The sequence below is a fragment of the Culex pipiens genome, chromosome 3 (assembly GCF_016801865.2).
Source record: "Culex pipiens pallens isolate TS chromosome 3, TS_CPP_V2, whole genome shotgun sequence".
Classification (NCBI taxonomy): domain Eukaryota; kingdom Metazoa; phylum Arthropoda; class Insecta; order Diptera; family Culicidae; genus Culex; species Culex pipiens.
Genome location: NC_068939.1, coordinates 9752707 through 9777325, shown reverse-complemented (window position 1 = coordinate 9777325; position 24619 = coordinate 9752707). Strand labels below are relative to the sequence as shown.

Below are 24619 nucleotides of genomic sequence, written 5' to 3'. Positions count from 1 at the left end.
TTTCAAACCCTTTTTTTCCTTTTTTGTTTTCAATTGATTTCAATTAAATACTAGTTAGAATTATTTTTGTTATGTAATTTGAAATTCTCTAAGTTTCTCTAAAATTTGTTAAATAATCATTCTATTTCAATTGGATAGTTGTACAGTATACAGTCGAGTTATTTTTTATATCTATAGCCCCTGTCCATTTTATTTATTTATATTTAGGCCGTTGCAAATATTTTTTGAAATTTATGTCCCTCGACTCTGATCGGGGTCGAGGGGGGGGGGGCTAAAAAAATAAAAAAATATATAAAATTCAAATAACAAGCCATGGTCTCAACATTTGAATGAAAAAAAGTGTTTTAAAGTGAATTTTACACCTGCTCAGTTGTTTTGCAATCATTAGTTTTCAAAATATCCAAGTATTGAAGAGATTTTTTTTCCTTTTTGCGGTGCTGTACATTGGAATTTAACAAGAATTAAAAATATTTTTGATCGATCAGAGACATGCTAAATATGGATTTAAACGCAGGAAAATGCATTTCTAATGGCTTTCAGTTTACTAGACTTCTATTTCCTTTAAAATTTTGAAGTTTTTTGAAAAAATATTTTTTATGCCCCCTGATTTTTTGGACCGATTTTGAAGGGGGGGGGGGGGGGGGGGGGGCGACATAAACTTTGAAAAATATATGCAACGGCCTTATTCTATGATAAAAAAAATGGAGCAAAACAATGTAATTAATGTTAAATATTAATTTATATGTATATACTAATTTAATATGTAGAAACTTGCTGTAAACAAGTAAAAATACATTAAATAATAGCTTTTTACAAATTTATAATTTTGGGAACCCACATAAAAATCGACGCATCACTTTAGAAAACCTAATATTCGTCTAGTAATTCGATAATAATATTAACCTTTTTTGACATTAGGGCCGTTGTGATTTTGCTGTCGGCAAATGGATGGCGACATTGGCCTTAATGTCAATTAATGCAAATATTATGATCGGTTAACTAAACGAATTTTCATGAATTTATTGATATTTAGAAAATGTTTGACAGTAGCATATGACTGTTTTAATGTAGTTAACAATTTGTGATACTTATTGTTTTGTTAATAAACAATTGGGTTGGATACTAAACAATTCTCAACGCATTCTTCCAAATAAGCCTACGTTGTTTATGAATGGTCTAAAATCTAATAATCAAATTGCATTTGACTGAATTTTCAACAGAAATTCTAAATCTGAAATAACTACGAAGCAGGAAGATGGTAATTCATAAATCAGGTATAAAGGTTTTGATATTCATTCGATGAATTTTTTTTTTCCTTCTGTATTTCTTGTGTTAATTTGGCCACTATGACATTAAATTGACACATATTTTATATTGTTGAAAAAAGATTTTTGTAAATTCAACGTTTTCTGTAAAAATATACGAATGCTAATTTCAAAATATTTTAGGAGTATGACAAAAAGAGCCAAATTTTGAATAGAACTTTTCAAAGCAAAAAAAAATTATTGACATAATTATTGTAAAAAGTGCACCGTGCATATAAATGAGACGGTTTTGTTTAAACGTAAAAAAATATAATCAATTTTAACTTAGGCCGTTTCAAATATTTTTGGAAGTGTATTTTCCTTGACTAGGCAAACAAAATAACTTAAATTACTGAAATCTCTCAAAAAAAAAAAAAATCCATATGATTTTTTACTGGTTCATTCCTGTTGAAAATTATTATTAAATCAGGAAAATGCATTTTTAATTATTTTAAGTTGATTCCACGTTTATGTGTCCACGTGGTTTATGGATGACCCCTTAACTATCATTTCATGGTAAATTTACATATTATTTAGGTAAAAAATTAGGATTTTTATTAACTTTGTATGTCAAACCTTGCCTCGTTTTTTTATTTTTCTGTTTATCTTAAATTTCAGTTCGAGCGCAATCTCCACAATCAATCGACTGCATTTCCAGCTTCGACCTTTTTTCTATCCACTCAATTTGATCTGTCCCTCCAACTGTGGTACTTGTTCGTGTATACGTTGCCAGATAAACTTAGAAACACAGTTTCCAAGAAAAATCAATCAATTCCAGCAGCATTGCCAAACGAAGAGAAACAAATTCAATTTACCTCAATGGGGCCGCCTGGTGGTGGTGCAGATACCAGGCGTCTCCACGGTGTTGAGGTGTCGATGGGGGACCTATTTTTAGTGAAAGACTGAACAAAAAAACTTTGTTATGCTACCCACACGGCATCATCGCTCCTAAAATAAGGATGCATTCGTTGGAAAAAACGTCTAGCGGGGGGCGTCCCTTCTTTGGATGGAAACAAACAGTCGTGTGACGTTGGTCGACGTTGTGATGAGTTGTGACAATTCGTTGAGAATGAATTTTTATTTTGGTATCATTATTTGATTAATTTGACTACTTTATTGTTCAACTTTCAGTGAATCAAACCATCCACATAAACGACCCCCAGGTCTTTTGTGGTCTCTATTGCAAGTTTCTGCTCGAACCAAGGAGTCCGAAGGCTTGAATGGGGAGGGCACCCAAACCTCTTTCTACTCCAAGGAACCTTCCACCCCAGTGTTTGAACTGACGACCTTTGGATTGCGAGTCCAACCGCCGCCAGCGATTCCACCGGAGTAGGCTTGGTTTGGTGTGTTGTTTGTACTTATGGCATGGAGACGACTCCTACACCTGGAATGACTTAACGGCCTAACAACCAAGGCCGGGACCGACATTTTACTTCCTCATCCGATGGAAGGTTGGAGCAGATGGGAATCGAACCCAGAATCATCCGCTTACAAAGCGGACAGCGTAACCATTCGGCCACGCACTGCTGCAGTGAAGTGACTTCAATTTTCGTCAAGCTTCAAAATTCAAGATCCAATTCTCACAAGATGCCACAACATCGCGTGGCATTACTCCCATTTACACCACCTTACACGTGGCACTTCTGGCGAAACCCGGAGAGCTGCTCCACAAGGAAGTGATAGTGTTTTCCCCCTCAACTCAACCTCACCTTTCCTAGCAAAGCTCTGGGGAGCTACAAATACGGTTCGATGGGACAACTTTTACCCTGCTGGATGCTGCCCTCGAACACCACACGGGATATTGAATCGGATGACAGGTCGAACCGGCTGACAGAAACGGATGCAACGAGAGAACTCGGGCCACCACCACCGGGTCGTTCCAGTTCGGTGTGGATGTGGAAAATTGAAAGCTATTGACAGAAGTCGTACGAGTTAGATCGATTGGAAATGTGTCGTGCTTGCTGGTTAAGTGAAATGGTACAATGTTTACCTTTTGTTTGATGTTACTGAGAAAGTAAATATGGTTTGCCTTTTTTATGATTTGGTAAGAAAAGTTAATATAAATTCAACTATTTAAAAGTAGTAGAGTCTGAACATTCAAGAGTCCAATAGTCCAAGAATCAAGGGTCTAACGCTACAACAGTTATTAAACACTCCAAGAGTCCAAGATGTCAAGTCTAAGAATGCTAGAGTTCAAGAGCAGAAAAGTCCAAGTCAATGAATCAAAGAGTCTAAAGAGTCCAAAGATTCCAAAGAGTCCAAAGAGTCCAAAGAGTCCAAAGAGTCCAAAGAGTCCAAAGAGTCCAAAGAGTCCAAAGAGTCCAAAGAGTCCAAAGAGTCCAAAGAGTCCAAAGAGTCCAAAGAGTCCAAAGAGTCCAAAGAGTCCAAAGAGTCCAAAGAGTCCAAAGAGTCCAAAGAGCCCAAAGAGTCCAAAGAGTCCAAAGATTCCAAAGAGTCCAAAGAGTCCAAAGAGTCCAAAGAGTCCAAAGAGTCCAAAGAGTCCAAAGAGTCCAAAGAGTCCAAAGAGTCCAAAGAGTCAAAGAGTCCAAAGAGTCCAAAGAGTCCAAAGAGTCCAAAGAGTCCAAAGAGTCCAAAGAGTCCAAAGAGTCCAAAGAGTCCAAAGAGTCCAAAGAGTCCAAAGAGTCCAAAGAGTCCAAAGAGTCCAAAGAGTCCAAAGAGTCCAAAGAGCCCAAAGAGCCCAAAGAGTCCAAAGAGTCCAAAGAGTCCAAAGAGTCCAAAGAGTCCAAAGAGTCCAAAGAGTCCTAAGAGTCCAAAGAGTCCAAAAAGTCCAAAGAGTCCAAAGAGTCCAAAGAGTCCAAAGAGTCCAAAGAGTCCAAAGAGTCCAAAGAGTCCAAAGGGTCCAAAGAGTCCAAAGAGTCCAAAGAGTCCAAAGAGTCCAAAGAGTCCAAAGAGTCCAAAAAGTCCAAAGAGTCCAAAGAGTCCAAAGAGTCCAAAGAGTCCAAAGAGTCCAAAGAGTCCAAAGAGTCCAAAGAGTCCAAGAGTCCAAAGAGTCCAAAGAGTCCAAAGAGTCCAAAGAATCCAAAGAGTCCAAAGAGTCCAAAGGGTCCAAAGAGTCCAAAGAGTCCAAAGAGTCCAAAGAGTCCAAAGAATCCAAAGAGTCCAAAGAGTCCAAAGAGTCCAAAAAGTCCAAAGAGTCCAAAGAGTCCAAAGAGTCCAAAGAGTCCAAAGAGTCCAAAGAGTCCAAAAAGTCCAAAGAGTCCAAAGAGTCCAAAGAGTCCAAAGAGTCCAAAGAGTCCAAAGAGTCCAAAGAGTCCAAAGAGTCCAAAGAGTCCAAAGGGTCCAAAGAGTCCAAAGAGTCCAAAGAGTCCAAAGAGTCCAAAGAGTCCAAAGAGTCCAAAGAGTCCAAAAAGTCCAAAGAGTCCAAAGAGTCCAAAGAGTCCAAAGAGTCCAAAGAGTCCAAAGAGTCCAAAGAATCCAAAGAGTCCAAAGAGTCCAAAGAGTCCAAAAAGTCCAAAGAGTCCAAAGAGTCCAAAGAGTCCAAAGAGTCCAAAGAGTCCAAAGAGTCCAAAGAGTCCAAAGAGTTCAAAGAGTCCAAAGAGTCCAAAGAGTCTAAAGGGTCCAAAGAGTCCAAAGAGTCCAAAGAGTCCAAAGAGTCCAAAGAATCCAAAGAGTCCAAAGAGTCCAAAGAGTCCAAAGAGTCCAAAGAGTCCAAAGAGTCCAAAGAGTCCAAAGAGTCCAAAGAGTCCAAGAGTCCAAGAGTCCAAGAGTCCAATAGTCCAAAAGTCCAAAAGTCCAATAGACCAAAAGTCCAAGAGTCCAAGAGTCCAAGAGTCAAAGAGTCCAAGAGTCCAAGAGTCCAAGAGTTCAAGAATCCAGGTGTCTCGGATTTCAATAGTCTTGGATTTAATCTCCAAGAATTTTCAAGAAACAAAATGTCCAATAGCTCAAGAGTTCAAGAGTCCAAAAGTACGAAAGTTCAAGCAGCCTTCTGGAAAATTGAGGCACTTTAGTTGAAATGTTTATTAGCTAAGTAGGTCGAAAGGCCGATATTAAAATATTTTCCATCATATTATCATAATTTTTATCACTCTGTTTCAACGCTCTCAAGATCAACAACCGCACCAGACTAACTTTTATATTGCGAGTCCACGTTGACGGACGCAATCTTGATTTATGTCGTTTACCTGTGACCAAATTTAAACTCCCGGAAAACTCTAGGAAAACTCTCCTCTCTCCCTACCCTCCACCAGCACCACAATCAATGAAGCTAACCCCCCTCTCTTTCATCCCCTCTTCATTTTCAGCTCAGCGAACTGGGTCGTCCGTTCACCGGCGGATCCTGGTGCGGCAAGGCGTCCGGCCATCAGCTCTACTACAGCGAAACGGCCACGGTGACAGCATCTGTCAAGGTAATTTTACTCACATTTTCCACGGGGCGAATCTCCCCTGCTCAGCAGGAGTTTGTGGCCGAGTTGCGGGTTTTGTGTTCTGGGGCGAAAAGACAAAGAACGCTGGCCGGCGTCCCTGCAATGCTGATGTTCCGGGAAGCTCATCAACGTCCCGTCCCGTCCATCAGGCAGGGAAAACAAAAGGAAGAAAGGGGACTTGAAATTGAAGTAGGACAACGCGGGATGAACTAGGTCCTTTGGGGGGAAGGACAGCACTTCCAAATCTGTTGGGAGGGATTCTTTTGTGCGTTTCTAAACGTGGGGATGTAAAAGTTACAGAAACCAGGTGGTGCTGGTGACCTTTTTAGAGAAGTTTAGGAATTCCTAAAAACTTGGAAATAAAAACGTTTACGAAATGTATTGCATTGCATCATGTATCAAAAATAGGATTGCTTGAACATTATTTTAAATTTTCTAATTGTAACGATATTTCAATGATTTTTTTTGTCAGATTAAACATTTTGGAACATATTAGCATTAGCATTAGCATTTGGAGGACGCCCCACCACCGGAAGGCTCCACAACGCTTATCCCACTGTTTGGTCTGGTTGTGTTAGACCCTCATCCGGAACAATAATCCAACACGGGAGATACCATGTTTTCATCATTTGATGAGTGTGTAATACAGCCCAGGGCATAAGGGGGTCCACGCCGGGTCCAAGCTATCCTCGGGGAAATGACGGAATGTTAGTAAACACCTATCTAAAGTGCGCAGGGACCCCTACGTCACCTTAGTGGTATAGATGTTTGTAGGGAGGTTTTGGACTCAATGTTAGTAGGAGAGGTAGAACCCTAGGATATACCCCGAAAGGTATTGCGGGCGAATCAAGTAGAGTTAGTTTTTTAATTATTAAACATATACTTGTGACTGTATAGTGTAAAAGATGCATGATTTATATTTTTTATATTTAAAGCCACGGCCGATACAACGCGACGAAGCCGTGCATGATTAAATTGACTGTAATATTACTGAACTAACCTTTCTCTCATGTAAAAGCAATGCTGATTAAACACAGTTTTAACGTGTTTGCTGTTAAACTCAAGCTACCGACTGTAAGAGTAAAGAGAAGTTTATATTTTCCTTTAAACTATTGAGTGTTTAAGCGAAATTCGAGATTATACATGATTTAACGCATAATTGGAATCTTGATTTTAAACTCTTACAGCGATGCGGGGAGAACATTAATTATTTATTTGTTTTATTTAAATGTAGTAGTTAGAAGTTAATTTAAAACGACCGATTTGAAAAGCATAATTAGTTAATTTTTCATCTTTTTGTGTAATGTGATTAATCAGCATATTTGATATTTTTAAATAAATACAATAACAATGGAAAGTCCTAACTAAGTTTTTAGCTTCATTTGATATCAAACTGAATTAATAAAATAAACAAACAAACTATGTTGCGTCAAGAATAACCAATCAGCAAAAAATAAAAATAAAACGCTAAGTTAATGTTTTGTTCCTATTGCGAATCGAAATTATCGTGATTGTGTTAAATTAAATAGTGCGTTGTTTCAAATAAATAAATGTTCAAGAAAAAAAAAAAAACTAAACACGATATAAACATTCACAGTTTTAATAAAGATAAATGCTCCGTTCTGGCATCCCTGCATAAAAACACACCAACACCGAAAAAAAAAACTCAGCAGCATATAGAGCGTTCTTTTATTACGTAACGCAAAAAATAATAGTTGTATGGAGCGTAACACTGCCTCCGACCCCCCACTGTTCCCAAATGCGTTACGTAATATAAGAACACTCCCATAATCTTCTCTCTTTCTACTGTGTGCTCAACATGGAGCGAACTCACCGCGCACTCCAACAGCAAGCAGCACCAACACACCGCGCTGTTTGTGGTGATGACGATGATGATGACGACGAAGCACACAGCAGCAGCAATGCACCTCTCTCTCTCCCTCCAAACCTTCACGCAAACTCCGGCCGCGTGGCCACACGGGCACGCACACGTACAGGTCATCCGCGACCAAAGCCGTGATCTGAGGTACAACACACAGAAGCGAAAAGTCGTCGCTCACTCTCTCGCTCTCCTGCTCTCCACGCTCACACACTAAGCCAACCGGCTTTGCTTGTGCCGAAAATCATCGACCAACCGCGTTCACACACACTGAAAACTGCGGCTCTTTTGCCTGTCAACACTATTGCGCGACGCCGATCAAACAGCACCAACGGAACCGAAAAATCCGGATTTTTACGGCGGAGGCCACCCTGAATCGATTGTTCTCCCGGCTCCCCGTGAGAAACAGAACCGACCAATCTAAAACACTCATCAAAACACCGAAAAATCCCTTCAAAACATACAAAACAAAACGGACGCGGGGGACACCGAACCGAACGCGGCGAACGCTCACACACTCCACCCAAAATAATCTTCTCCTTTTCATTATTTCTAAAATAATTAAATCTCCTGCCACTTGTCTGTGACTCCCCGCTATCACCAATACACACAAACATTCTCCCTTTGCTGAACTGTCAAGCGCTCCAATCAAAGGGCAGAACCCCATTCCGGAAGCGAGCCAGCTTATCAAAAAACACTAAAATCAACGAATTCTGACAAAATTTCACTTAAACTGCATACTTCCACGTAATATTATCACTTAAGTCACATTTCCCCCTGGAACCAATTTCAAAAGGCCACGAAAAACACCGATATTTTAACGAAACTGCGGACGCGAAGCAAACGTGACCGATCACGTCGCCAGTGCAGCATTTTCATTTAAACATTTTGGAACATATAACAAAAAAAAAACGAAGATGACTTTATAGCTGTCGGCCACCATTGCTAGTACCAACCACTAGTGTCTTCCTTTTTATCTGCAAGGACTTCGCCGCCCTGGGCTCCTAAGTGTATGAAAGTATGGCACGGAGCGACGGCGCCGAATACCCATATTTACACAAAGAATTTTAGAGCGCCCGCCGCGGGATTCGAACCGGCGACCTCTGGATTGTGAGTCCAGTGCGCGGTCCGATTGATCCACACGGGCGGAACATATAACAACTTTAACAAAAACACAGCAAAAAATTGTGTAAATTTGGAAGGTGTAATTTTAGAAGGTTGAATATTACCTCTTTTATGATGTAATTTTACCTCAATTTACCTCAATTTTTTTTCTGGCTTAAAAGATGTACCCCTTCCCTGATGTAATATTACCAATTTTTTTCGTTATGAATGTAAGAGAAAAATGTAATGAAATTCTCATCAATGAATCCTCATTCAATTTCCGATCTAAAAAAAAAAAACACCAAAACGACTTACAAATGAGTTTTTTTACTATTGAACTTTTCAAATTTTTAAGTAATTTTACCAAAAAGTATGTACAAAAAAGTAAAATTCTATAGAAAATGGTGAAATATTCATCATTTCTTGATACTGAACAAATTCTCTATGAAAAATTAAAAATGTTACATCAGAATTGGGTGGAACTTTCATCATTTTCTTTGGAATCCCGCTTTTACACATAAATTAAGGTAAAATAACATAAAAATCCTATCCAATCTCCATCCAATTGGAACCTACTAAACAAGTAAAATTCGATAGAAAATGGTGAAATATTTATCATTTCTTGATTCTATAAAAAATGGAAAATTTTACATCAAAATTGGGTGGAACTTTCATACTTCTCTTTGCAATTCTGCTTTTACACATAAATTTAGGTAAAATAACATAAAAATCCTATCCAATCTCTTTCCATTTTCCAATCTACCAAAACTGAACTGTTTTTTGTGCATGTCAAAAAAAAAAAAAAAATCATCATACTTTTTTCCATAAAAGTCTCCTCATAACTTTGCGGGCTGATCATACAAAATGAGCTTGAAAAAATGTAAAGATGTATCCCGAGAAAAAAAAATTCTGACCGATTCGGTGTATTCCGCAAAGTTGTAGATTATTATTTGGATGTTTAAGGAAAATACACAGCAACAATTTTTTTTTCAAGATGAAAATTTGGTAGGTATTCAACTTATCTCTTTTTTCGTACTTTTACCTAAAATAATATGTAAAAAATATTAATTTTGACAGCATTCCCAGATGGAATAATACCATATTTTTTTACTGTGTAGTACACGGTTTTTGTATTGTTATTTTTATTACTTATGGTGAAATGCTAGACAATATATATTTTTTTAAATAAATTTTTGATGTGTTTATGAAGATCAAATAAGGCGAATTTTGCGATTGATTAAAGGAAAGTTTAAAATGAAAAATGGGGACCATCTACAAACCAAGTGGACACTTTTTTTTTGGGAATGTCAGCCCCCCCCCCCCCTCCCCTCATTGTGGACAATTTCCATACAAATAAAATCTTTTTTGTATGGAGCGTGGACAATCGCCAACCCATCTTTCATTCATATGGAAAGTGAAAAAATGTACGGATATTTTTTTTCCAATTTTTAATGAATAATGTAGATACCTAAATAATCAAAATGGCAATCGAAAACTTCGCAGTTTCTATGAGTTTTCTTTGATAGATTTTATCGGTTTGAACTTTTAGACATTTTCACGTTAATTTTTTTTTTATATTTGACGATGGAAAAGCTCTGCTGCAATTTTTTTTTTTAAATAACTCAAAAAATATCAAAAGATGCTGTTTATGATTTCTTAACAAAGTCGAAAAATTAATATTTAAGTGTTTTGAAATTAAAATATCGGGATACATAATATATTTTGTCCGTGTTTTTTTTCCTGAAAAGCCCACCCACTGAGAATTTTAGCTCGAGCCTGGGCTCAATTCATCAATTTTCAGGGCCAGATCGACTCGAGGCAAAATTCTCAGTGTGCAGAATCAATTACAAAAATTCTTGCACGGAATAAAATGTGTGCGAGAAATCATGAGTTAGTTAATAATTGGATTCATGATTTCTTGATACTTTCCATGATTTTATGAATTTTATTCTTGAAATCGTGATTAAAAATTCATGAATTTATGATTTTTTTAAATCTTGAATTTTATTCATCATTAAAAAAAATTCATTCATGAAATCATGAATATAATTGTTCATGAACTCATGAATGATTTTCATGAATTCGTGCCTAAACTTCACGAATTCAATGAAAAATATACATGATTTTACGAATTTTTATGCATGCAGGAAGTTTAAGTCGTAAAATTTTATTAGTGAATTCGTGAATCATGCTTTTTATGATTTCATGAAAATTTCCATGTTTTCATGAGTAAAATGCACAAATTCGTGCAACACATTCTTGGGTTTATGATTTTTTGTTCATGTTTATGACGAGTGATTTGATCAATCAAGAACACTTTCGCTCGAACAGGCTTACATTGTTGATATTGAGGCTCTATCTAATTAGTGCAATATGTAGTGATAGCTTGTATGCTTCAAACAAACCCAACATTTATATCACATTTCCACGAGTTCGTTGCATCAATAGAAATTTCTCTCCATTAAATTGGCCGCAAAATTGATTCCGCGCATCTCGGTGTATCACAAAACCGCGCTTATTTACGTTCTGCAATTTCCACCGAGGCTTCGCGGAGCCCAAACCCAATGACTCCGGAAATGACCAGCAGGTAACTAACCAACCAACCAGGTTCGCAAATCATACGAACTGACCGGGGCACAACAAGATTAAATCTGGCCACACTGCATCATTCCAGCTTTGGTGCAGTATCCCTGGGCCACTGAGCCCTGGCAGACCTTGTATTTTTGGCCATATTCAGCATATTTCTCGCGTCCGGATATGAATACATAAATGAATGATTGGGCCAGGAATCGTGAAACTGTGAAACCGATCCCGTGGTTCCCAGCCTCATCCTCTCCTCTCGGCCGTGTTGTTGATGCAGTTCTTCCAGGAGGGGTCATCCCGAGTCGTTGTCTGGGACGTGCCTCGAATTTGACTGCATGCAACTTCTAGGACTGCCTCCGAGGGCAAGGGAAGGAATTCATGTTTTTTCCCCCCCAAAGAGAGAGACCACACACGCGAGCGAGCAATAGTTCATCATTGTTGGCCGGTGAAGCGCGAGTTTGCTGCTGCTGCTGCAGTCTGTGGCCGGTGGTGGCCTCGGGCCGTTGGTGTGGCCACTGCAAATGTGCCGGACGCTGGCTTGGAGGTTTCGTTGGTCAAGAGTTGGGAATGTCGGGTGGAAAATACTCGCATATTTTCACGTACAAGTTGTTTTCTGGTCGCACGGGGAAAACAATCTCGCGAATGCTGTTGGGGAATAAAGCAGAGCATCGAGATGTGCGGTGCCGGCAGGGATGAAAATGAAATTTGTTTATTCTATTTGAAACATTTTGAATAATTATAAAATTGATAAGCTGTCAAAATGGGAATTCATTATTAATGATAATTATTAAATCGATTAGAAAATACTCAAACCTCAACCTTTTCTAACATAATAGCAATGAAAACTAATTGATAAAAAAAAGATCATAAAATTACTTACTTAAATATCTTTTATGAAAATTTCAAGATGTGAAAAATTATTTAAGCTGTAATAATGTTGCATAACGTTTTTCAGTGTGGGAGAATGTCAAAAGCAGTTAGCTCCGAAATATTATGCTTTGTTGTATAACAAAATTGCAATATTTGTGTTAAAAATGCTACTAATGTGATAACAAAAAAAGAAAAATATAATGAAAAAACAGAAATCTTAATCTCTGAACTTGAAATTTCCATGTCCCAAATATTTTTTGACCATATAAAAATTTTCGAATTTTTGTTTTTTTTTTATTCTGGATTAGCCTACATTTAAAACTGAAGATATCAATGTGAAATAATGTTGAAATTTTAAATATCCTGGCAATCAAAACGTCCTAAATAAGTGTTTTTGCAATTCCGTCGTGAAACTACTTACTTTTTCTGTCATTCTCGGACGACGAAACAGCCTACTTTTCTGTTCCGAAAATAACAGAATCGAATAGAGACATTTTTCAAAACAAATGCCGAAAAGTTCTACTTTTCAGCACTGAAATGGATGCTGAAAAGTTAAACTTTTCAGCACTTGTTTTGAAAAGTAATACTTTTCAACATTGTTTTTATTTAAACGGTGGATCGACTAAACACATGGATTTTTGTCATACAATTCCATTCCAAAGGTGTTTTTCGGAATTGCAAAAAATGTTGTATGGAACTCGTTGCAAAACTTGATTTTTTCAGCACTCGTCGTATTTATCCAACTCGGTGAACCTTGTTGGATAAATGTACAACTCGTGCTGAAAAAATCTTCTTTTTGAAACATGTTGCATAAACTACTATTTTAGCACGGTGCTAATGTTATGCTTGATTACAAAACATATAATCGAATAGAACTAAAACTTTCACATTTTAACCAATAATTTTTGAGATACCGTCAGTTGAAAAAATGTAACTGTATTTTTTTCATTATTAGGTGCTAAATCACAGCAACCAGCAGTTCAGTCAATTATAGGATTTTTTTCAGCGCTTCGATTTTTTTTTTTTCAGTAGTTCAAGAAATATTTTTAAGTAGCAAAAAATGCATTTTTTAAATTTGTATGCCAATGAATGATAAAAGCTTTAAGACGGCGTAGTTTATCAAAAAAAAAGCTTATTTTTGATTGCAAATAAGATTGTGCATCTTAAAATAAGATTCAAATTTGGTATTTTTTACTATTTTTTTTTCGAAAATCGTTTCCAGGTTCTGCACCATCCTAAACTCAAGCACAAAAGATTACTTTTTTGGTTCCCCTAACATTCAAAAAATTGCGAAAACTTAAAAAAATATGTATTTGGAAACTTTGCTTTTAGCAATAATAAGGCCTTTGCAAATTTCAATTTTTAGTTTTTGCGTTCACATTTACGGTCTAAAATTTATAAAATATATATTTATAAAATATAAATTTAAGACCGTAAATGTGAACGCAAAAACTAAAAATTGAAATTTGCAAAGGCCTTATTATTGATAAAAGCAAAGTTTCCAAATACATATTTTTTTAAGTCACGAGATCCTCTGTAATTACGCTTAGCATTAAGAACAATGTAATTACAAAAGCCGACTCGGTCCTAACCAGGTCCCAGTACCAAAAAGGACCTAATAAAAATAATTTTATGAAAAAAAAATATTTTTTTAAGTTTTCGCAATTTTGAACAAACTTGTAAAATCGGTTGTAAATCCTTTATACACATTGAATCAATATTAAAATTATGGGATTTTTGCTATCCTTAAAACCACTGAATTTGGCCTTATTTTAAACTAAAAATATCTTGGAAAATATCGGTTCAACTAAATATTAAAATTTTTATATTGGGACTAGGATTGAAAATGTCCAAAATATGTGTTTTTAGAACTTTGAAAATGTTAGGCTCAGTAAAAAAAATTTTTTTTTTCATCGAAAAGAGAACAAAAGTTTTCAAATTCATGAAAAATGTAATTAAATTTAAAATCAACCTTCTTATTATTTATTTTGCATTTTTTTAATTCGCGTTGAAATAAAATATTCACAATTGATTGTTCACTACAAATACATTGTGAAACGGCTAATAATGCATTTTTTATTAAAGGGACACTTTTCATCTTTTTTTTAATTTTGAATTTTGGGACCACTGATCAGAAAAAGACTTCAAAGTTTAGATTTTTTTTTTATTTTGCCAATAGTAAATGGCCAAGTTAGGATTTCATATTGATGAAAATGTATTGCAAATTGAAAATAGATTTTATCGTATTTTTGTGTCCTTTCTGAATATATAGTTTGATTTTTGTGTTAAATTTTTTTTATAGATGTATTTTTTTAATACATTATATTGAGCATTTCAAAACATATTAGAAAAAAATAACAATTTGCACAAGATTCAATCGATTCCGTTGTCTTTTCCATAGAAATATTCTATTAAGGCTGGTACAAATTTTATTTTTAAGTTTTTGTCTCCCCCCCCCCCCTTCTCTTCATTGTTGGCCCTAAAAATCGGGGGGCAAACAAATATTTTTTTAAAAACTTCAATATTTCAATGAAAATTTAAGTGCAATCAGTTGAAATTAATTTTTAAAATGCATTCCCCTGCATTAAAAATCATTTTTAGCATGTTTTGGTTGATTTAAACATCTTTTGAATTCTTGAAATTTTTCTCTGTTTATTATCGCAAAAAGTATTTTTTTCGCTCAAATTTTTGTTTTCGTCAAATTTTATATTTTTTGAAAACAAATGATTGCAAAATAGCTGAACTAGTGTAAAATGCATTTTAAAACACTTTTCCATGCAAATGTTGAAACTATGGCTTGCTATTTCAATATTTATATTTTTGTATTTTTTTGCCCCCCCCTCGACCCCGGCCAGAGCCGAGGAACAAAAACTTTGATAAATATTTGCATCGGCATAAATGATCAAAAATCTATCATCAGCTAAATAAACGCTGATTGTAAAAAAAATCGTGTATTATTAGTTCAATAAACTTGTTTTAAACATTTTAGAGATCGTTGTTTAGATTGTAAGTATCTCCATTTTTGAATACCTTACAAATTTGCTCAATTTTTTATTGGATTTTGGAATCCCTGTCTACATCCCCCCACCAAACTCCGAAACTACTTCTATGGTTAAAATGACTGCTTCGCCCCGGTTTGCAATTTTGGCGCGCAAATTTTGCCTCGTTCTGGCTAGCTTACCTGTTTTTTGTGGCCATCCACCAACCCTTTTCCAGGTGATATCCCAAGTGGTTGTTTCTTGTTCCTGGTGCTCTAGCACAAAAAAAAAAAAAAAACTATGCGCAGATATGCATTACGAAACCACAAAAACTGGAGAAATTTTATTTCCTCGCGAAATGTGCACCGAGGCTGACCACCACCGTCGTGGTTTGCAGTAATTCCGGACGTGTGAGCGGTTCCGGCGGGTTGCTGGACAGCCGAATCGAAATTATGGTAATGAAGGCCCGGCCGAGGTGGAGTTTTGGGTGCCTCGGCACGTAGAAATCTAATTTACAGCCTTTCCACTGCAGTAGTATCCCATCTGCAAGGTGTCAAAATGCTGGCTCTGCTGGAGACGTTTTCTAATTACGGAACCAGACTCAATTACGGACGCTGCTGTGGTGTGTTTTCCTAGGGACTCCGGAAGACAATAGTTGGCAAAAAAAAAAAATAATGGATGGAAGCAGGAAGGGATTCATTTCAGGTGCTATTCCACCCGTGCGCAAGCATTCATTTTCAGGATATCCGGACTAAAGAGTCCTTTTCTTTGTTGGTGTCTTACACCTCAACAGGGATCAGAACCAAATTGACATCTGCGTTCTTGGTGGTATTCACAGTTTGTTTTTCCTCGCAGTGTTGGGAAAATATTTAAGTTTTAAGATAAAATATGTTTTGGGTTTATTCCTATGTTAAGATTAAGTAACAAAAACTGAGTCATGAAGATCAAACAGTGGAAAGATTTTCACATCTCAGTTTCCTGGGCTACAGCGTTGACACAGAAACCCCAACATTACTGACCGGGAGAAGAGACACCATCCGTTGTGTAAAGCTCCTCCTCTCTCTCTTTGAGCAATGACACGGATAAACCGGACAACCCACCAGGACTAGGACCACCGCGTGCGCGTCAGAGTCCTCCTCAATGGGGAGACACCTCCATTCAGCAACACGAACCGGCTAAGCTTCTGGACGATGAAAAGTAGCAGAGAGCGGGGAGATAATGAAAAAGGTGTATTTCCAGTAGATTACTGACGGCGCTTCTGTCATTTCCGTCTTTCTCATCAGCCATCGTCACAGAAATGCTGGAAAATGTAGAGCACGCGTTGAGGGAGTTTGACGCAAGAAATAGCTTGAAAATTATACTTTTATGTCAGTCTTCAGTCAATCATTTGTGGTCAAAGCTTCTTTTGTAGGAAATAGTGAATTCTTCAAAGTTCTTAGTTTCAACCAGAAATATTTAGGGAATGTTGAATATTAGTCTTTTCTTCTGGATTTGTTATGTTCTGATTTTCCATTTTTCAATATTTAATTTTCACCATTATTAGTTGTTTGGTTTATTTTTGAGCCTTTCTCCACGAAAACCGAAAATGAATTTCATTTTTTATCTTGATTTTGCTAAAACTTTAACTTTTTGATCAAAGAAGCATTTTGCATCATTTCATTGGATTGCCCTTACAAGTTCCATACAATTTTTTTTGCCGCAATCCATACTAAAATGGTAGTTCAATATTCGAATGCCTTAGGAAGAAATTTTCTGATCGATTTGGTGTCTTCGCTAAAAAATGTTACTACCCACACTTTACTCACTTCTTTGATTTAATTTTATCACTAAAAAATAATGTCCAAAGTCCGCATCAATAATTTTTTTATTTTTGTTTGTGTTTCAGGGGTCAAAATGGTATTTCTTTAGCGTTTCGCAAAAAATTAACGTGGGGTTATGACTTTTTAAAGGAATAGTATTTTTTTTTGTTAAAAATCGGATTTCAGGCAAACCAACTGTTTTTTTTTATCATTTTTTGTTGAATTTTTGAAGAATTTGCTATTCGAAAGTACACCGTTTTAAAATTTAAGCCATTTTAAAATAAATTTTGATTAATATACCTAAGGTACCGTAATCTGGGGCAAATCGGGACTACAGTCTGAATAGGGACTGCAGTGTTTACAGCACTTAAGAGCGAGTTTTTCACCAATGTGTAACAGGTCGTATCGAGGTGCTCCGATTTGGATGAAACTTTCAGCGTTTGTTTGTCTATACATGAGATGAACTCATGCCAAATATGAGCCCTCTACGACAAAGGGAAGTGGGGTAAAACGGGCTTTGAAGTTTGAGGTCCAAAAAAACTAAAAAAACTTAAAATTGCTCGCATTTCCGTAAAACTTCATCCATTCCAACTCTCTTAGATGTATTCGAATGTTCTTTTGAAGCACTTCAAAATGTGCCATAGACATCCAGGATTGGTTCGACTTTTTCTCATAGCTTTTGCAAATTACAACAAATTTACAACTCCAATACTTCTAACTTACGTGAAATTGTCCGAGGATTCCGAATATGACAAAATTGAGACCAAAAAGTGCCACTATGGCTGCCTACAGGGCAAAAACTAACGTTGTAAAATGTTTGTTCTAGAAAAATCGAAAAACTATGAGAAAAACTGCGATTGGCCAAAAAGTTAAAACCGTAGCCTTATAGTCCATGAAATTACCTATCTTTTGACCTATGGGAGTCTGGGTGTTGGAGGCTGTTGCAAAATGATATAATGGTTTCAAAAAAATCAATTTTTGACAGTAATTTGCAAAAGCTATGAGAAAAGTCAAACCAATCCTGGATGTCTATAGCACATTTTGAAGTGCTTCAAAAGACCTTTCGAATGCATCTAAGAGAGTTGGAATGGATGAAGTTTTACGGAAATGCGAGCAATTTTAAGATTTTTTAGTTTTTTTGGACCTCAAACTTCAAAGCCCGTTTTACCCCACTTCCCTTTGTCGTAGAGGGCTCATATTTGGCATGAGTTCATCTCATGTATAGACAAACAAACGCTGAAAGTTTCATCCAAATCGGAGCACATCGATACGACCTCTAGAACAAACCGAGCAATATTTACAAACACTGCCTCTTAAAGCTTTTAAATTTGGAAATCGATGTACACATTTTGATGGTCTGAGTCTGTTCTAACCGAAACCAACCAGAAAAATCAAAATATTGTGCTCCAACATGGTTAAAACTGCTATCCCAATTCGCCTATGTGTCCCGATTGACCGCAGTTTACGGTACCTAAGTTTTTTTGATTTATAACCTAAGGTACCTAAGTTTTTATTTATTTTTCAAATTGTGCCCGTGAGTGCCAATTTCTGTAAATACTTAGTTCAAAAAACTGAAAAAAATCCTTATGATTTTTTTTAAACATTGAAGGTTATGTTTGTCGTTTTTAAAATACAGACACTCAAACTAAATTAAATATTTTTTTTTTAATTTTCGCTAAAACTGTACCCAATGTTCAAGTTTAATAAAGATAGCTGCCAAAAATTAAGGAGGCTTACAAATGAAGTTAAGTACTTCTTTGATCATTGGGCAGGGTCCCCCACAAACAAAACAGCAAAACTGAAAAAACATCAACATATATTAAAATACTCTAAAATCAGACGATTTCGCGTTTTGCATTTTTTTTTAATTTTCAGTCAATTTTATTTTTTGTTTGGTGAAAAATGTATGGTATGTTTTAAATTTTTATCTAATTGTGCATCACAGTAGAATATATGATGCTTATCTTTACTATACATATAAGTGTTTTTGTACAAAAAATGTGTTAGTAAAATTTATTTGAGAAACAAATAAAACAAACCAAACCCATCAACTTCATAAAAATTTGACTAACGAGATCTATTGTATCTATTTTCCTTTGTTGGTTATATTTGGGAAATCATTTTGAGCAACCAACTTATCATCTCTTTGAAGTTACTCATTTTTCAATTATTTTACAAACTTTCCATAGACTAACAAATTGTTTTATTTTTGTTTTATATTCATTAAATCAACGTATAAACATTAGAAAATATTTTCACATGAACAACGTCCATTTGACATTTTTTTTTTTGTTCAAAATGTTTTGACAAATAACGTATATTTTCGACGTTTGCTGGCTTTTAAAAGGTTATATTACGATTTTTAATCGAAAATAGAGGAAGACTTTCATTTTACACTTTCTAGTTTTGATATGATGAGATAATTACTAGGATTGAAGAGTTTTGCCTTCCTTCCCTTACTGATATATTAAACTTTTTTTTAACTTTCTTGTGGATTAAGAATTGTCTATCTAAAATAACAAGCAGTTTAAAAAATGCTCTGAATTTACAGAACTTCAATCTATTTCCCCACGGTGGTGTATGTACAATCTTGACAAAAAGTCTGTAGGCAGCTTGTTTTTTTTTTACTCATCACTTATTTTTATTAGGACCTTTTTGGTACTGCGATCACGGGCGATTCATAAACCATGTGGACACTTTAGGGGGGTTGGAATCACTCTATAAATGAGAGGAAGGCACCAACCACCCCACCTAAAGGTGGATTATGTAACGTTTTTTTCACATTTTGAACCTTTTTTCTACATAGTTTTATTTAGAATTATTTATAATTGCATAGTTTATTATCAAATATGCGGCATTACACTATCACGCATTTTTCTACAACGTCTTTTTCGAAAAAATATTACCAGTGATTAATTTTTTCAATAAGATTTCTTTATAAATGGGCGCATTTGTTTTATCTTAAAACTTATTTTTAAATAAAAGTTTCTTATGTGAAAAAATTGTTTGATTAAAATTAGCAGATTTTTACAATACAATATTATCCCTAATAAATTTTAGGAATGTCTTAAATAAATTTAATTTGAAATTTGACCCTACCTTAATTCTATCAAAAATTCCGGAGTTATTGAAACTCGTACAAATGCAATGTTTTGTCACAAAAGTTCCAAATCAAAGCTCTGTAGAAGATTGTCCTCACATGAAATTCAGCTGTTCTTCTTGAAAACCACCTTCCCAGCAACCTTAGAGGCAAAAACCTTCCGTAAAAGCACACTCTCCATCAAAGTCCATTGTAAGTTGCCAGCTCCATGCAAAGAGGAAATTCTCGCCAAACTCTGCATAGTTTCCGGCTAGAGGGTGTTTATTTTCTCGGAGATGGAACGAAAAAAAAATTAAATCCCTTGAAGCCCAGAGTTGCACGAAAACATGCTCCACCCAATTTCCACAGTAACTGCCCTGATTCTCCCCCCATCCTCTCCCCTTAAGCACCCTGCTGTAAATATTTGAAACGCTACTAACTAACTTAATTAAAAGCTGATTTATGGGAATTTTATGTTGGCCTTATTGCTCTCTGGTTGGCTCGGCGTGGCTTTCCTGTCCAAGTGATGTTTTTTTTTCGGTGCTCTTTCCAGGATTTTCCTCATATCGTTGGTGGCCAGCCGGATGAACATTTCGAGCAACTGGCGCGCTTTTTAATAGCTTGATGCTGGGTTGTTTGGAGGGGTGGTGGGAGGGAGGGTGTATGCAATTGCTCTTTTTTCCCAGGAAAACTCATCTCATTTAACAATACACCGTAATTTAAAGCAACACATTCCTTTAAACAACTTGCTTTAAAAAAAAATGTTATGGAAAACTCAAATCAACATTTTGAAAAAAAGATACTTTTCAATTTTTATTCTGATTTTTCTTCTGATTAACCAATTGCAAAAAGAGTGATTCATTCCACTGAACCCCTCGCTACACCAACAGTTTTCCCACCATACAAAGCATAGTTTGTTTGCGCTGCCATAATGAAGGAAAGTTGCCGCTTTTCCTCGACTTAGCCTCCTGCACACACACACACACTCTGGCCTTTTGAACGCGCGCTCTTTCTATCCAGTCATCCCGAGGGAACATTCATTTTCGTTAATTTGGTTTCTTCCTGTTTGTGTACTGGGTCCTTGCGTGTGTGTGTGTCTTTGTTTGTGTTTGTAGAAAATGCATAACCTCAATTGTTGTTGGCGCGCGGTGATGGAAGTGGTTGTGGGGGTGTTGGTTTGATATTCACTGTTGCACTTTGTGTGACGGGATTAAGCCAAGCTTACTCTTTTTGAGGTCGAGTTAGGGAAAATATGATGGAAGATGTGAATAAGAGGTGTTCAAACAGGCAAACAATGTCGATAAGTATTGTTTTTTTTTTCGCTATGATAAAAATTATAAAATGCAAACTTGAAGTCTGGTGATGGTTTTATGAGTTTTGAACATGAATTTTAAATTTATCACATCGTACTTGAAATTCACTAGAAACTATGAAAAGTATCATTTGTTGGAGAAATAATCCTAAATTTGACAATTCCAATATTTGATCCTATTACAAAATCTCTAATTCCACGTCAAACCAGCAGGTTCCAGATCAAAAGAACTCTGATTTGGCTCAAATTTATCATGGAAGTTCCTTGGCTAAAATGATAAGACCAAAAAAGGTTTTGTTTGGTGATTTCTATCCAGAAATTAATGCGTTTTTTATCGACCTCTCCAAAAAAAAAAAAAAAAAAACATGTTTTTCAGAAAATCACATCTCTGAAACAGCTGAACAAATTTAAGCTCGCCATGTTGCAAAAGAAAGGTGATATGAAAGGCCAGAGACTTTGAAATCAGCAAACAAAGTTTTCATTTGATCTGTAAGTGTATTCAGTTATGTTTTTGAAAGAATAGTATTTTGAGAAGCCTAGCCTAAAACCTTTCCATTGCAACATGGCGAGTTGAAATTGGTTCAGACGTTTCGGAAATATTTTTTTTTTCAATTTGTTTTTTCTATAGTCGGCAAAAAACGTAATTTTTTGGACCATCCTATTTCACACCCTACAAACAAAAAAATATTTTCAAGTTTATCCACTGAAATTGTAACATTTCATTAAGATTTTGTTTGCTTCAATTTCATGAATTCATTGATATTATACAATTTGGACAGAAGCATAATTTTAATAATATGTAGGATTATTTCCATGAAATCCCGTAAAATTCAAGGATGTTTGGAAATCAATTTATGAAAAATACAAATTCAAAATTTTCATGATTTAATTATAAGAAATTTTATCCGCAAAGATTGTAAGTGTAAATTAGATTAGTTTTCAATTGTAAAAGGTGATGTTTACTTTTGGAATTCTTGAATTAAGACTTTGAAAGCCGGGGTGACTTTGATAGGTTTGCGATGCGATTGTTTAGTAAAATACGTAAGGAATGGTTTAGAAACATACTGACCGTGGTAGTGTTCCAAGTACCTCAAGAAGAACTTTTCATAAAATTTTGACAAGTTTAAAAAGTTAGTTAACTATAGTTATGAAAATGTTGATGAAAGTCATTATTTTAAACTTCTCAGAGTGTCATGATTTTCTCAATGAACATGATTTTTTATCGGAAAACGGAATGAATTTTCGGATTCTTTGGACAATTCTACTAGGAGAATTTTAAAAAAGTTTGTAAAAAATAAATAATGTGTGTTTTTAAAACACAATTATAAAAACTCTCTTAATTTATAGGCAATTTCAGTTGAACAAATTTCATGTAAAATGAGAAAACTTGTGATTCGTGCTTCGAATTCAGTATAAAATGCAATATAAATCGATAATTTTATAAACAAAACTAGTTTTCACAAATTTCAGACAAAATTCTTTTTTTACAATTTTACCTAAAATTTATATGTAGCTTATACACTTAGTCGTCCCGCCCGTGTGGATCAATCGGACCGCGCACTGGACTCACAATCCAGAGGTCGCCGGTTCGAATCCCGCGGCGGGCGCTCTAAATTTTTTTGTGTAAATATGGGTATTCGGCGCCGTCGCTCCGTGCCATACTTTCATACACTTAGGAGCCCAGGGCGGCGAAGTCCTTGTGGATAAAAAGGAAGACACTAGTGGTTGGTACTAGCAATGGTGGCCGACAGCTATAAAGTCAACTTCGTTTTTCGTTATACACTTAGTTAACTAAATATAAACATTGATTTTTTTTTCTTAAAACTGTATTAGCTACTTTAATGATGGTACATTTAACAAACAAATATTGTTTGAACATCTAAAATATGATTTTAACAAGAAAAACTATGACTATCAAAGTCACCCCGCAATTTAGCTATGAACTTTTAACGTAATCTACATTTCTAAACACTATTGAAAAAACTTGTTTTTGAAAATAATGCTTGGACTTTGTGTGGGCTATCCCAGTACATGTTTAAAAAATATTAATCTTAAGAAAAACCTTACCTGTTGGAAAATATTCTAAAAACAAATTGAAATCCTATCAAAGTCACCCCGGTTTACGGTACATTGAAATGTTTAGTGAAAATAGAAATGCAATGAAGTTAATACAAATGCTTTTTTTTTGTATTTATTGTCACTTTTAGCACGATTGGGTTCGTTTACAATTATTTTGAAATTTTTATGTACAGTTCGGTAAGGAGCATTTTTACCATTTTTTAACTAGTGATAGTGTAATAACAATGTGACTATCATTTCACTTTAATGGTAGAGTTTCAAAATACAACTTTATATCCATGCTTGGTTTGATCAAGATTATATGACTTGGGCTTTCACATATTTTCATCTTAAAAATTAGCCCTTTTCTGGAATAGTTAAGTTTTTTTCTTAGTCCCGTCAAATTCCCACCAATTTGATGATTTGATTAGATGATCTTCGTAAAAACTGGAAATGTTCAGCTAAAAAATCACTTAGCTTTTATGCTTGATATGTAATTAATTATACAAAAATCCTTCCGGTTGTTTGACAAATTATTTTATTAGGTTATTCCCGAGCAGACGGAAATAACTTGGGAAGGTCAGTTTTTGATATTGTGAGAAGATCGAAATATGTTATTGGGATGATCGGATTAGTTGTTAAAATAACAAAAATCAATAACAAAGATTTGTTCGAAGAATAACTTAAACTGTTATTATGTTGTTATTTCAATAACAAATCAATAACACAGAAGGAATCATGAAGGAATAACAAGATTTGTTATTTTGTGCGGAGAGGTGGAGCAGCATAATAACAAAAAATGTTATTGAACTGGTATGTCTCCATAACAAAAAAAGTTATTGTTTTGGTTTATTTGTAATTTGCAAATAAACCTGCAGTTGCCATAACTCCTCTGTACTAGTCAGGGCTGCAGAGTCGGGTACCTCCAAGCGACTTTGAATTCATACTTTGAAGACAACTCCGACTCTGGATGCAGGATATGACGTCAACGACGACTTCAGCTCTCCAAAAATACCCGACTTCACAGATTCCGACTCCAAGTAAAAGTTGCTGAAAATTTGTTGAATCCGATGCAGTCTCCGAGGTCTCACTCCAGCTCGAACTTCAACGTCAGCACCGACTTCCTGGCTCTGTGAAAAGAATAACAGTTTTTGTTATTCACACTTCAAATAAATCAATTCCGTTAGGGAATATAACAAAATTAAAAAAAAAAAATGAACTCTCTAAAGATAATTTTATCGGATTAATTTCAGCTTAAAACCCCA

General features: G+C 35.5%; 1 protein-coding gene across 2 annotated transcripts in view; it reads left to right on the top strand.

Moving 5' to 3' along the window:
• The window catches only part of LOC120426842 (uncharacterized), a 261336-nt gene that overhangs the window by 138466 nt on the left and 98251 nt on the right, over positions 1 to 24619 (top strand). For both annotated transcript variants that reach the window (XM_052709398.1, XM_039591632.2), the window contains exon 6: positions 5570 to 5674. In XM_052709398.1, the coding sequence (XP_052565358.1) occupies positions 5570 to 5674 (105 nt within the window). The remainder of the gene's footprint in view (positions 1 to 5569; positions 5675 to 24619) is intronic.